General features: G+C 37.7%; 1 protein-coding gene across 1 annotated transcript in view; it reads right to left on the bottom strand.

Annotated features, from left to right (window-relative positions):
* Positions 1–544: 544 nt before the first annotated feature.
* The window catches only part of LOC109390040 (glycine N-acyltransferase-like protein 1), a 35,185-nt gene continuing 20,264 nt past the window's right edge, over positions 545–15,465 (bottom strand). The window contains exons 2-6 of the mRNA XM_019656050.1: positions 9,712–9,831; positions 8,918–9,025; positions 1,998–2,124; positions 1,600–1,777; positions 545–1,324 (exon numbers count right to left, since the gene is read on the bottom strand). Of these exons, the coding sequence (XP_019511595.1) occupies positions 919–1,324; positions 1,600–1,777; positions 1,998–2,124; positions 8,918–9,025; positions 9,712–9,789 (897 nt within the window). The 5' untranslated portion in view covers positions 9,790–9,831 and the 3' untranslated portion in view covers positions 545–918. The remainder of the gene's footprint in view (positions 1,325–1,599; positions 1,778–1,997; positions 2,125–8,917; positions 9,026–9,711; positions 9,832–15,465) is intronic.

The following is a 15,465-nucleotide window of genomic DNA, read 5'->3' on the forward strand; positions in this document are numbered from 1 at the left end:
ATTCTGAATTGGTAATATAAGTTTTCGATTATAAACTGCTTATAATCGTTCCTGCCACGTGTTCTCTCTTTCATCTGGAATTTCCCACCACATTTTTTGGGTCTGGTACATTCTTACTGACTCTTAAACCCTCACCTGAGTTGTCACTTCTTCTAGGAACCCTCCTGATACCAGATCTTACCCCTGAGACAGCTGGGGCACACACAAAGGGCTGAACAAACAACCAGACTCACAGGAAACATCTTACCCAGGACCACGCTTCCTGCATGGTTAGCAAAGGGTATAAAAAGGGCACTGCAGCAAACACCACCTCTGTGACAGAGGCCCTGGGTCCATCAAGATCACTTTTCCAGATCTATTTTCTGCATGGCAGTGTCGGAAGCTGACTGTGTGAGTGGGTGAGCCATTTGTTTGGGATTTCACCTTTTATACCTTGCTGGTCACAAACTATGAGACTGACTTCCATTCTTCAGTGTATTTGTGCCTCCTAAACCCACAAATAGCAGGTGTATTTACAATAAACCACACATATAGACTAAGTATGTTCTATTGACAATTTTATTCAAGTTCCTCGCTTGTCTTCCAGATAATAGATTCTATCAATCCAGCTTCATAAAGAGTTCTGACTCCCAGAAGGAAGAGCTTACCGGTAACGCCTGCCTTCCCCACAGCCCTTATCATACATCTTGAAAGACTGAATTGCCGCCACCACCACCCCTAACCCCCCCGCCAGATTGTAAAATCCTCAGGATTGTGGCAGCATCTTTTAAAATCATATCTGCATGTTCAGGAGTTCCTGGCACATCATAAACGCCTAAGAAACATTTGTGAATGAAAGAAAGCTATTTTGTGACTTCCGCTTCAATACTGAGAGGACTTTCCCAAGATGGCTAAGCAGCTTCACAGGTCACAGGGGACTCATTCCTGTGGGTAGCAGGTCCATTGGTGCCATGCACATGAGGCCACAGAGAAACCAGACCGCTTCACTACTCTGTGGGAGTTTTCATTGTCGGCCAGCACCGAGAGGTAGAAGGGAATATTTTCTTGACGCAGGTATGTCATGTAACGCATCATCATCTGTCTCATGATGCCCTTGTTTCGGTACCTCTCCAGGGTGTAGCCCATCACTATTTCACTAGTGGGGTCCATGGCGCTCCATGTGACTGGGGTCCCCTCCGGGCCCAGCACACAGTAAGATGGCAGGGTCTGGATGCAGCGCTGGATGTAACGCAGGCTCCTCTCATTCTGCCCTAGACTCCAGCAGTCATTCACCAGCCCACAATGAGACACGTTCAGCCGGGAAAACTTCAAGTTCAGATCCTCACTGTGGAAACAACATGAGACGAACAAAACTTTCATCCCCGCTCCTGTAATTTCGGGATACCACCCCAGTCTAGAGCTCTCAAGCACTCATCTCCTTGATTAAATCCTCACTTATGCAAGGTTGTTGGCTTTGACAATTGACCACCTTTATTTATCCCAGTGAACACATTAGTCCTCTCCTCACTCCAAAACTGATTGATGGAAGTTAGAAAAACGTCTAAGAGCTGACAATATTAAAGAAAATCCACAGGATCGGTGAGCAAATGTGTTTTGTACCTCTTCAGCGCATGGTCTGGGTGGTCTGCCTCAAGCCAGCTTCCAGGCTTGCTCTCATTGGCGGCCTTGAGTTTCATAATATCTGCCGTTACGTAGAGGATCAAGTTTAGATACTCCACTCTCACAGATTTGGGAAAGGCAACTGTTTTTATTCCCTCACCCAGACTTTCTTGGAAACCTGGGAAGAAAGGTAAGAAAGCAACAGTGGCAGTGATTCAGAGTTCTTTGCTTTTGTGGGGCATTTGTTATACCACAGGTTGCTGTCCCCTCCCAGTCCCCAGGGTTTCTGATTCAGTAAACCTGAGCATTTGCATTTCTAACAAGTTGCCAGGGGATGCTGTTGGTTGGGGGCCCACTTTGAGAACCGCTGCTGTCGCCCATTACCTCTGACATGTTACCTTCGATTTGGAACATTTGTTTCCAGTTGATGACCCCACAATGTTTAAGGACATCCTGTAATTTTTGAGGCTCTTTGGAGAATATACAGTATCTGTTTATGTAGAGATTCTTGTCATCAATCATCTCCTGTATGGAACGGTGAAAGGTCAGATCGTTCCCTTGAACTTTTTCTTTAGCTTTCATTTATCGAGAATCTCAGTGTCAGAGGCATGGGCAAGGTACTGTAAGTATTAGAAGTTCGGCAGTGAGCGTATTAGGTTGGAAATTATATTGTTAAAGAATGAAGCATACAATAGTGTAACTAATTTAAAAGAATCTTTCAAGAATTTGAGGGTGCTTGTATAAATGCAGGTTCCTGAATGTGGTCCCAAACAAAACCTTAATGTGTTCAGGACAATAGATATTTTAAGAGGCCTGATTTTAAAAGAATGACTGGAAATAGAAAATGTAAATATCCAAGGAATTATAAAAATATCAAAATGAACCAAACTAAAACAAAGAGAACAGTTAATAAAAATTAAAGCTTAAAATAACGAAATGGAGAATATGATTTAGTACAAAGGCTATACAAAGCCATAAGCTCATTTTTAAATGGCCCCAAAAGGGATAAACTCCTGGTAAGACTTTTAAGGAAAAATAAGAGAAAGGAAAGCAAAAAGCATACAGTACTAGAGATGAGAAAGAAGATGATAAGGGACAAGGGAGTTATAAGAGAAGGTCATATGCTACTTCAAAGCAATATATTTACTGTTAAAAGAAATGAATGATTTCTCTCGAATAAACTTTTAAAACTGACCTCCAAAGAAACAGGAAACCTCAAAGACTAATAGAAATGACTAAAAAGAAAATGAAAAATCTGGCATTTAAAAATTGTCCAAATCAGATTATTTACATTTAAATTCTACATAAACCAAAAATTAACACCTAATTTCAATATAAGGCCACAGCAACATGGGAAAGTGTCCAATTCAAAAGATGCTAAAGAAAGGCATAAAAGATATTTATTGAACATTTTCACTTATGAATACAGATACAAAAATTCTGAATAAAATACCCAGTAGTAAATCAAAAGAGTAGAAGATGTGAGCAAGTAGTTTTAGAAATGCAAGAATGACTTAGAATCATAAGATCTTTCAGTGTAGTAGCTAAAGGTGAAAAACTACATGAATATATCAATTGCCAAAAAAAATTAACAAGTATGAAATAAATGGGAATAATAGGAAAATATTTTGAATATGTAAAGACAGATCAAATGTAATTCCAAATATGAATTGTTAAAGCCATCTCATTAAAATCAAGAATGAGAATGGATATATTACTGTTGTTAGTTGGTATTAGTATTTTCTTAGGTGCTGCTGCATACAATAAAGCAAGAGACCAAAAAACCAATACAAATATGAAAAAAGAAGAAACAAATTATGTTTGGCTATTACAGTATTAGGTATTTACAAAAGCCAAGAGACTTTGACAAAAACCACATAAAGCAGTGGGATCTTAAAGAATCTTGTGGCATGTTTGGAAATTTAAAACACAAATAAAAATCAATAGCAAAGTAATAACACTCAGAAATGGAAAAGGAAAAATCATTCCAACAATGATAGTGACAAATAGCACAAAATACCCAAAGATAAGTTTAATGGAAAGTCACTTGGCTTACCCAAGAGAAACACTAAAAGTTTACCAAATGTATAAAACAGGAACTGAGAAAACTGAGACACATATCATGTTTTTAGATGAAAAGATTTAGTATTATGAAAATATTAATCCTTCCACAATTGTTTTAAAAAGTTAACCCAGTTTCAGTTACAATTGCAATAGGTAGTTGAGGTAGTTTGTTGGAAACTAGAAAACTTAGTTTAAGCCCATACAGCTCATAAATCCATAAGAAAAAAAGAGAAAATTTAAAAAGTCAATAGTGGAGGGAGATTTTCTTTATCAGATATTAAAACTTACCATAAAGCCACAGAAATATCATAAGAAATGACTAGAAACAAATAGATACAAAAACATATAAACGTGTTCTGTGACATATGAGATATTTAAGTTTCAGTGGAATTATTTAGTTAATAAATAGTACTGGCATAATTAGCTAGCTATATGGAAGAAAGATATAAAAGAATCTTTAAAAATTTTTTTTAATTATTAGTTTTAGGTGTATAAAACAACATAATGATTAGACATTGATACTCCCTCACAAAGTGATAACCCCCCCCGAGTCTACTACCCCTCTGACATCGTATATAGCTGTTATTATACCATTGACTCTATTCCCTATGCTGTACTCTGCATCCCGTGACCACATATATATTTAATTATAGTTGACATTTGATGTTATTCTACATCAGCTTGAGGTGCACAGGGCAGTGCCAGACATCTACACAATTTATGAAGGATTGCCCTGATAAGTTTGCCCAATGCTATACCCAAATCTTTAGTCAAATGAGAACATTTCTCAAGGCCTTAAAAATGTATGTTTTGTTATAGAACAGTAATATTCATATGAGTGCCCCTAGTCTTTCTTCCTTACTGACCTGCAGACTAGACTAGGCTCAACTTCACCTCCTTTATTTCTTAGCCCCCCCCCCCCCCCGACTCCCTGCCAACTCCCATCCAGGGGTTTTCTCTCATCACCATACTATGTATTTTTTTAAATGGGGGCACGGGGGCCGGGGGATACAAAACATTGAGAAAGTAGAGGGAAATTAAATTATGGTAGAATAGCAGGAAAAAAGAGGGAGCAAGAGAAACAAGAAATGCATGAGCTAGGGCTAGTTGGGGGTGTTTAGGGAGGGGACTCGTGAATAAGGAAGCACCCGCAAACTGCACAAATAGAGGAAATGCAAAACGATTGTGATTTTTACATGAGGGCTGCATATCCCCTTCACTATGTTTGAGAGTCATGTGCAAAGAATAAAAGAATCTTAATGTTATTCAAAAACATATTCTAGATGAAATGAAGGTTGAAATGTTAAAAGTAAAAATTAACTTATTATAAGAAAAAATAGGAAAATATTTGTATAACTGGAGTAGGAAAACCTTCTTAACTAGAAAAAGAAAACTCAGACGTCATAGTGAAAAAGAGAACATGTTTGATTACATGAAAATTCAAAATTTCTGCCTGTCAGAATCTCCATTTATGATACTAGACTTACAGGGTGACCACTTCATAGTTATATAAATGTCTAATTACTATGTTGCACACTTGAAACTAACATAATATTGTATGTCAACTGTAATTGAAAAAAAATTGTACAAGAGCTCCCTCTATAAAATAAAAATAATTATAAATTGGGAAGTTTTAGCATTCAACTCAAGTGTTCATTCCCTACTATTCAAAATACTCTTGCAGAATTTTAATAATGATGCAAGAACCCAGTATAAAAGTGGTCAAAGGATATGAACAGATGATTAGGCGTAAACCCCAAATAACTGATAAACATATGAAAATGTGTTCAATCTCATTAATCAGGGAAATGCAAATTAAATGTATAATAAGATGCCATTTTTCATCCATGAGTTTGGAATAAATTAAGGAGAGGGATAACACCCAGGGCTGGTGAGCATGTGGGGAAACAGCTCTTTCATTTACTGCTAACAGAAATAAAATTGGGGCAATCTTTTGGGAAGGTAATCTGGCAGTGACTACTGGACTTTGAAACATACGTGTCCTTTGCTTTGGTAATAGACCTTCAGTCCTATTGAGATATATTCCAAGATATAAACCTATGTGTACAAGGATGTTTATTGAAGCACTGTTTGTATTGGAAGAAAACTGTGAGTAATTTGAATAGAGCAATAGAATAGCTGACTAAGTTACAGTGCATTCACTGTATGGAATATTACACAGCTATTAGAAAGGAGGTAGTGCTATATTCATTGACCCAAAGGGATGTCTATGCTGTATTAAAGGCAAATTAAAAAGCTATGAGGAAAGGGAGTTCCTTTCTAGTTGCTAGATGGGATGCTGCTCAATCCATGAGCTGCTTAATAAAGCCAGTTAGATCTTTCAGAAAAAGTTATGAAAGAGCAGATAACATGTACCTTGTATTTGTTAGTATGAACAAGGACACTGATTATCTCAAGGGTGGAAAAAGAGGAGAAAAGGGGAAATGAAAGGTTATTAATGTCTTAAAGCAACACTGGATTGTTCCACTTGTATCATGAGCATGTAGTATCTTCTAGATGATTAAAAAGTAACAAAGAAAAAGTTTAAACTTTGTCCAGATCCCCACCCCCAAAGATTCTTATTCATTACACCTGGGTAAGACCTTAAAACCTGTAGTTTAAATGATCATCCCACTGGACTCGAATGCAGGGTGAAACCCCTATTTTTCAAACAGGAAAACTGAAGTTCAGTAAAAAGATTGTGCCTTTCCAAGGTCAACTAGTAAGTGATGAAGTGAGGTACACGGCTAGGCCAATGTTAGTTCTACTCTTCCTGGCTACTCCTCCAAAGTTTTGAGGAAGTTAACAGGCTTTATGGTTACATAGTGATGGAAGGAGAACTGACTCTGGGTGGTGAACACGCCATGTGATATACAGATGATGTATTACAGAATTGTACTATGTAACTTTACTAACCATTGTCATCCCAATAAACTTTAAAGAAAAAAAATAAATAAAATAAAATTTTGTTTTGAACATTTTTAATGGAAAATGTTAGTTACACAAAAGTAGAAAAAGTTTTATACATATATAAAATTAACCCCCATGTACCCATGACCCAGCTTCAATGATGATCAATTTATGACCAATCTTGTTTCAGTTGTATCCCCTAGTGTACCCTTCGATGCATATTTCATCCTTAAATACTTCAGCTGTTAATAGAATTTTGACTTTTTTAAAAAATAACATCCCTGATGTTTGTGGGGAACTTATTTGGATAGTCTCTGAGTAAAGTTTCTGCATGTCAATTTGAATTTTTGTAACACTACAAAGTAATGTGGAATTTGGTCAGGTGAGTAAAGGAAGACAGTTCAACTTCAAAATACAATTTGGGATCAAGTGATTTTCTATGTGCCCTATACTTTGAAGGAAAATTTAAGAAATGTATAAAACCTAATTTGGTGTTAAAAAAAATCAGTCATAATTTCATGACAATTGGATTGCTTTTTTTTCATTTATTTTATTATTATTATTATTATTAGTTTCAGGTGTACAAAACAATTTTTCATACTGAAAGGAACATGGTATGCTCTAGAATTAAGCGAGGTGAATATAATTCAAAATAAATTGTATTATCTTACCATCTTCCCAATTTTTGTCATATAGATGTACCATGGCACTTTAATATATTTAGTGTTTTTATTTATTAACTCACTTTTTAAACAACTAGCCTTGCTCAAAGCCATGAATACGTGACATCGTGGGTTTGAGAATATAATTACATTTTCCAGTACACATCATAAATGTGAAATTGATTGAAATAAAAAGAAATCTTTGACCATATGCCACCTTTTGACCACATTGAGCATACCACACTTTGAAGAAACTGGGCTATGGGATTTAATAAGCTGGGTGTTGGTCCTCACACCCAGATTGTCAGGAAGCCAGGGGATAGGATGCACATCCTTAGGAAAAGTGCCAAGAAGGAAGATGTGGAGCACGTCTAACCCAGGCTGGTTCCCTGGTTTCCTCACCTGAGTTCACTTCCTTACTTTCTGTACCACCGGCCTAACCTGGATTACTTCATTATTTCTGGACTCAGCTTCTATACCCACAATAAAGCATATTGGCCTTGAAGCATCAGTGCCCTGACTAGATGTCCATGGGATCGGGACGTCCATAAGCTTTAGGGCAAAAATAGATCCAGGTTTGCATCTCAGTTTAATCACTCTTTGTATGACCTCAGCCGTTAACAACTGTAATATTTACAATCATGTGCCGTATCCTAAGTTTTTGATATACAGCCTCTCATTTAAGCTTTGTCAGTCTATATGACGAAGGTACTCTTTTTTAATTTAAATTAATTTATTTTCCAATTAGAGTTGACACATTATTAATTTCAGTACAACAAAATGATTAGACATTTATATACCTTATCAGGTAATCACCCTGATTAAGTTTAGTACCCATCTGACACAATACATAGCTATTACAATATTATTGACTATATTCCTCATGGTGTACTTTACATCCTCATGACTATTTTTATAACTGACAATTTATACTTCTTAATCCTTTCAAGGAAGGTACTCTTATTATCCCCACTTTACAGATGATAAAACTGAGGCGCAGAGAACTCCCTGTGGTCACATAACTAGTAAAATCGGCCGTCATTCAAATTTGAATTCAGGTCATATTAGCCAAAGCCAAAGACAATTTGGCTTTAACTTATGGTCTCTTGCAGCCACATGACTAATTATCTCTCAGCATAGTTTTCTCATCTCTCAATGGGAGATATTCACTTGATAAGGTTGTTCTGAGGATGATGTTAGCTGACAGAAGTGTCTCCACCTGGTTTACACATCGTCATTACAAGTCCCTTCCTGATTCCTGAGAGGCAGCTTTTACTAGAGGGCTTCTGCCTGGTTTCTGTTTCCAAGTGGCTGTTCTGATGTCCTGGACTCCCACCTTTCCCTCTAGACTGGCCTTTCGTTCAGCCCCTGTCACTGACTCCTGCCACCTCTATCCGCCCTTCATTTCCATCAGACCTGCCAGTGCCAGTCCTCTCCTCCTCCTCCTCCTCCTCCTCCTCCTTCTTCTTCTTCTTCTTCTTCTTCTTCGTCTTCGTCTTCTCCGCTTTGACGGGAAGGGTGGGATATGGAGTTCATTCAGGTAGCAAGTACTGAAGGAATGTCTTTAAGGTATCCCAGCGTCTCTTTTACCTTATACAAGCAGCCACGGCGAGTCTGAACTGGGTTGGTTCCTCAGGCCCTTTGGAGCTGATGGGTCCACCTGTACAGGTCTGTGTGCCTACCTGCTTTTGAGGCCGGACAATGACTGTCTGATACTCAGGCCAGGAGTCTACCAGCACCTCCAAGTTGAAGGGGTTTCCATGGTTGATGTGATAAACAGAGCCATACACCTGAAGGAGGAGCAGAGGGACTAGGAGAGATTGGGAAGGTCGCTCTGGCATTCTCAGAGATGGGCACCTGGATACCATGAGGAAGAGATAAACGGAGGCCAGGAGAGGGTACCAGGACCAAGTCAGTGATGAGATATGTGAGCCCTGTCCCCAGGGCCATGTCTATGGAAGTGAAGTCACCAGCAAGCAGGTGAAAGAACTCACAGGTGTCCTCATGATAACAAACAGCCAGCGTGCACTAATTGGGCACTTGCTGTGCTCTTAGTACTTACACCATATGCAATTTAGTGCTGACAGTAACTTGAAGAGGAAGGTGACAATATCATCCCTCTTTCACAGATGAAGGGACCAAGGCACAGAAAGGTAAAGTCACATGCCCAGAGGCATACAACTACCAAGTGACAGGTTTAGAATGCATGCCCATTCAGTCTGGCTGCAAATCCTATGCCCTTTGCCACCACCCTCCACTGCCTCTCCAAGTGAATGGCAAAACCTGCAGAACGGGCCCAGTTGCCTTCTCCCGAGAAGCAGCAGCAGCTCTAGATGTGCTCCCATCCCCCCTTCACCCTCTTTTGCAGCCCCAACCCCCTTGCAGAAAGGCGGGAGGAGGAGCAGAAGTATGAGCTTGGTATCTTCCTGTCCTTAACACCCCACGTCCCCTCCCCAACCTCCTGCTGCCCTCTCACCTTCAGGGACTCAGGGATGCTTCTGGCCAAGGATTTGTATAAGGTCAGCAGCTTTGAGGAATCATGCAGCAGAAGCATTTTGTGGGGCACTTTGGTCTTTGAGCTCTTCAAGGAGAAACTCTGAAAAGATTAGAAGTAAAGGGAGAGGGAGAGGGTTTAGGGATCAAAGAGATTACAAATGCACTTTACACATTTTCACCAAGTAATCCTCAGGTGGATGTCACCGGCACCCTCCTTTTGAAGACATCAAATCTCAGAGAGACTAACTTCAAGTTCATCCACAAATGAGAGAGGCAGAGCCAGATTTTGAAACCACAGATGAATGACTCCGAAACCCCTCACCACCACCATAACCCTTTTCTTGTATCTTGGTCACCAGATCCCTGAGAAACCTTCTTTTAGCAGGGATAGAGAATATCAGCCCTTCAAGGGCAGTTAGGAAAGGAAAACTTAGAGCTTGACAAAGATTTTCTTAAAAGTATTTTAGACCTATAGACTATTTCAGAAGTCGTCTTGGTTTCATTACAATATTTTAAAAGCAAGGAAAAGTTTTCACATGTAACCATGAAGTTCAGTTGAAATGACATTCGCAGTTCTCGGAAATGGGCCAAGAATTTAAAAATAACTTGGAGAAGGTCATTGGCTTAAGTGGTGCAAAGCGCAGGCTGGGTTCAAATTTTAGCACTGCCTCCGATTTCTTCGACCAGTTGGTCTCAAAATGTTTTCTAAGCAGTAAACTGGAGACGAGAGCGCATACTTTTCAGAGGTATGGTATTACACCATGTAGTGCCTATGAAGCACTTATCATCATGCTTGGCACAAAGTAACTACCTTATGTTAGCTTTTTGTGTTTAAATTATCAACATGCCACTTTAGAGATTTAGCCTTTACCTCCAGTGATGTGAAAAATCATTAACAATGTGAAGAATTTTTCAAGTTAATTCGTATAAGAGAAAGAACCCATGAATCAGATATTCAAAGCAGTCATTACTCAATTAGCTAATATAGATGTTTAAAATTTTTTTTAGATCCATGGAGGTGAAAGTAGTTACCAAATACATTTGTTACATATATTTTTTCTTTCCTTGGGCTAAAGTCTTGATAAACGTAGCATCGTGAAACAGTCTATAAACAAAAGCTTCTGGTTGCCTGAACTCAAGATTTCAGAATGTTTGAATGTTTAAGTAAACAGAACAGGGTCTCTGACACTGTCTTCTTAAGCTGTTCTTGTAGCTGTCAGAAAAGGCTACTGTTGTTTTTTTGTTTTGTTTTTTACCTACAAATACTTTTCTTGCTCTCTGTTTCTCCCCCAATTTATCTAAAATTACCCAATCCCATGTTTTGCACTATTATTTTCTCCTTGGAACGCTCAGTCAAGGTTTTAGAAGTTTTAATTCAAGATTCATCGTGCTAACTGGCTGTGTCTCACCTAAGCAAGAAAGGAACATTAATTTTCAAGATGTCAGACAGTTCTCAGAATTCAAGGAAAAAGTTATTTCCCAAAACTTGCTGAGGAAGCAGCCAGCCTTATCTATTTGGGTGTGGAAATCAATGGCTGGTTTCTTTAGGACATTATTATAAGGATGAATCAGTTCCATCCTCTCCATCGTGTACCTCAAGCGTCAAGATTCAGCTTCCAAAGGTCTGATCAAACTAGTGTGGGACTCATGCCCACCACCAGTAGGTCAGGGAAGGCTAGGGAACCTGGACTGACAGGCCCACTATAACTATAGGCAATGGGAAAAATCAGGTGTGTTAACAGAAATGTGGAGAGCAAATGCTAATGGCAGGCAAAAAAAAAAAAAAGAATCCACTGCAACCTACCTTATTAGGATTATTCTCAGAATTAAATGGCATAACATATAAATAACTAGCACAATGACTTGCAAGTGGAAATGAACAACAAATTTCAGCTATTATTAATTATTATTAATAAAGACAACCACTATAATGTAGATTCCCATGAGCTTTTTATAAGTATAAGAATAATTACATTTTTTCTAGAAAGAAATTGAGCAGCATGTGTCAAGAATCTCAGAATTACTCTTACCCTTTAACCCAGCAATTCCACTTCCAGAAATCTATCCTAAAATAATTATAACCACAAAACTAACAAAACTAATGTACAAAACTACCCCTCATGCATTTGTTTTTTAATAATAGCAAAATGTTGGAAGCACCCTAAATTTTCAAACTACAGGAATGGTTAAATAAATCATGGCATATTTATATCATAAGATAGATATTATACAGATCTTAAAGTTAGGTTTAAAAATATTTCTTAATGGTAATGAAACTTGCTGTGATATAATAGTAAAAGAAGAAAGTAGTAAACAGAATTGTAGACTCAATATGATTGAAATTATATATGATATATAAAGATGTTAATAATTCTTCACTAGGATAGTAAAATTATGGGTAAATTTAGTTTTATACTTTTTAAAATTTCCAATATAGACAATAATTCTGCATTACTTTATAATGAATGAAAACAATTTTATAAAAAAATTTTTTGACTCTGTATTCAGTAAGACAAGAATTAAATACGATAGAGATTTTATAAAATTTTTAAGGTAACATTTGCTCTTAAGTAAAATAGTCAGGCTATCCTTCAGGAAAATATTATATATTATATATAAAAATATTATATACATAAATATAATACATTATATATTATATAATATTATATATATAAATCATGGAAATTTTTCCTTCCTTTTAATGAGCTTTCCCCCAAATCTCTACTATTAATATCTTAACCCAAGGCTCTGAGCAAGGTTAATGGGTCTTGGGCCCTTGTCCTTCATCTTGGACCTGGGGCTGTCCCAATTCCAGAGGAAAATCAAAGCTTCGCAGCCTTTCTTCTGTTTTGCCAATAAACGTACAGACAATTGAAAAAGAATATACTGAAAACATCGTTTTTTCTTACATCTACACTTTAAGTTACTTCAAAGACTTTTTGGAGTTAGAAAAGATGTTGAAAAAAATAAACAGGCGGCAAACATTTATTTCTGCATAGTGTCAGGCATGCACATATCAGGTCGACAATTAAGTTCGTGAGCTTGTTGCAATGATGTTGCTAACCTTTTTTGATATCAGAGGGATTATTCATTATGAATTTGTACCAACTGGACAAACAGTTAGCCAAGTTTACTATTTGGAAGTGCCGAAAAGACTGCATGAAAAAGTTAGATGACCTGAACTTTTCACCAACAATTCGTGGCTCTTGCATCACGACAATGCACCAGCTCACATGGCACTGTCTGTGAGGGAGTTTTTAGCCAATAGACAAATAATTGTAATGGAACACCCTCCCTCCTCACCTGATCTGGCCCCCAGTGACTTCTTTCTTTACCCGAAGATAAAGGAAATATTGAAAGGAAGACATTTGGATGACATTCAGGACATCAAGGGTAATACGACGACAGCTCTGATGGTCATTCCAGAAAGAGAGTTCCAAAATTGCTTTGAAGGGTGGACTAGGTGCTGGCATTTTGCATAGCTTCCCAAGGGGAGTACTTTGAAGGTGATTATAGTGATATTCAGCAGTGAGGTATGTAGCACTTTTTCTAGGATGAGTTTGTGAACTTAATTGTCAGACTTCCTATATTGCCCACAGGCAATGTCAGACACTGTTGTAAATTGCTTTTCATATCTTGAATATCTTAGTCCTTAAAACAACCCTATGAATTAGGTACTATTATTATCTACAAATAAGGAAATGAGGGCATGAAAGGGATTATGCTTTTTGCCCCAAGTTTACACATCCAATAATTAAACAATTTAGGAATCAAACCTGAAAATCTAGCTCTTAATCCCATGTTCTTAGTCACCACGCCATACATAGACACAGAAAGCAGGATAAAAGATGCTTTATAGAATAGTATATAACTTTTGGGGTGGGGGAGATGTTTATTGGCTTACCACACCCTCTTTCTGCAATGACTTCTTTTAACCACAGCTTTATGCATCCCAGTAGCCATAGTACTTTGTACCACATTTCCCTGCTATTCCAGCATTATTGCCTGGACAGAGGATGAACACAATCTGAGTTAAGTCAAACAATTCTGTACCTCAGGGATTTAAAGTAAGATTTGAGGTGTCCTTGTGGTCACTATTGCAGTGGTATAGATCAAAAGGGCTCTGATGGGAGTTTTGGACTAGCAGAGAAAGCAAGTCTAGAAAAAGAAACAAAACACGTAGAGTGAAATTGAGAGGAGACGTAGGGAAAGCATATTTGGGTGTAACCTGACAGATTTATAGGCGGGGATTCCACAATTGGGCTGGCTCTCTTTGGGTTCCCAATTTCCTTCCAAACTCAGAGATTCCTTCTCAAATATTTCCCGTTTTATTTACACTAAAAAACAAGGTTTCCGCTGCCTGTAGCCCAAAGAATCTTAACTAATGTGCACAATTCCCAAACCCTAAATAGCTGCTGGAAATTTTTATATATTTCCTCCAGCTTTTTTTCCAGTTATTGTCTTTTTAATCATGATTGAGGACATCCTCTGTTTGCAAGTTGGAATAACTTCTCTTTGCATTTATAGCTGTCATAAAAGACTTTCTTCATGTTGCCATATGGCCTTCATAAACATCTTTTCTAATTTCTATGTAATATTTCATGACTTCTTTATTTTCTATATTATCTTTCTTTTCTTCTTTTTGAGTATCCAGACACTAGTGAAACATATTCTGGTTTTTTTTTGTTTTGGGTTTTTTTTTTTGTCCATTTAAATAGTCTCTGTAGGTGATATTCCCTCTCTCAGATTCTTTTTCACTTCTCCCTGCATTTTACAGGATATTGTCTGAGTGTGTTAAGAGGAAGGGAGTGGATTGTGCAACTTTATGGCAGGAGACAAGAGTCGGGTTCTTTTGGCTGGTAATCCTGTGGCTTTTCATGATCCCATCCACCTGATAGCTTCTTGCCCTTCTGGCTTTAATAGATGGGGGTATTGATGGGCCATCTTTTGAGTCACACAATGCTCCTTGGGAATAGGCCACCTCCCACTTACTGACATGGTGTCCCCTAAGTCAGTCCCCTGGCTGCAGACCCTAAAGTTTCCACCATGTCCTTCTTTAGCCTCTCTTACCTGGGAGACTATACCAGTCCTGTCCCAGTCAACTCTGTATCCTTAGCACATGAAAACTGAAAACTGCTGGGGAGGCCTTAGGCTGCTTCATCTCCTCATTGCAGGAGGCCCATATACCAGTGTCTAAATATTTATATGTTACAAATCAGTTATCGGACTACTAGGTAATGTTTATGCTCCTGCCTTGACAAATATACTTGCCTCACAATACAATTTTTAAAAAATCCTAGTAAGTATGGTTTTAATATGATTAAAAGTTAGCAATGTATTAAAGATGCCTAAATTTAATTATGTTGGATATGATTGGGTGTTCTGTCTGATAAACTAGTGATATTTAAGTGAGTGATAAAATAAGGGTCTCTGTTACTTACCAGTTATTATATAGTTATATAATAAAATTAATTTTCCTTACTTTCATGTAATCAAAATTACAAAATATGTTGTTATAAGCAATTTTTCACATATTTTGCATTCTTTTGACATTATTGATAAATTAGGTAAACTTCCTTGAATGATTATGGCTCATATTGATATTTATTAATTTCGATTTGAAGAAACTTTGCTCTGCTGAGGCAGCATCAACTGGCATAAAATTTATTTTTTCTTTTTTTTTTTTTAAAGATTTTTATTGGGGAATTAGGGGGATGGGAACAGTGCTGGGGAA

The sequence above is a fragment of the Hipposideros armiger genome, unplaced genomic scaffold, assembly GCF_001890085.2.
Source record: "Hipposideros armiger isolate ML-2016 unplaced genomic scaffold, ASM189008v1 scaffold_253, whole genome shotgun sequence".
NCBI lineage: Eukaryota > Metazoa > Chordata > Mammalia > Chiroptera > Hipposideridae > Hipposideros > Hipposideros armiger.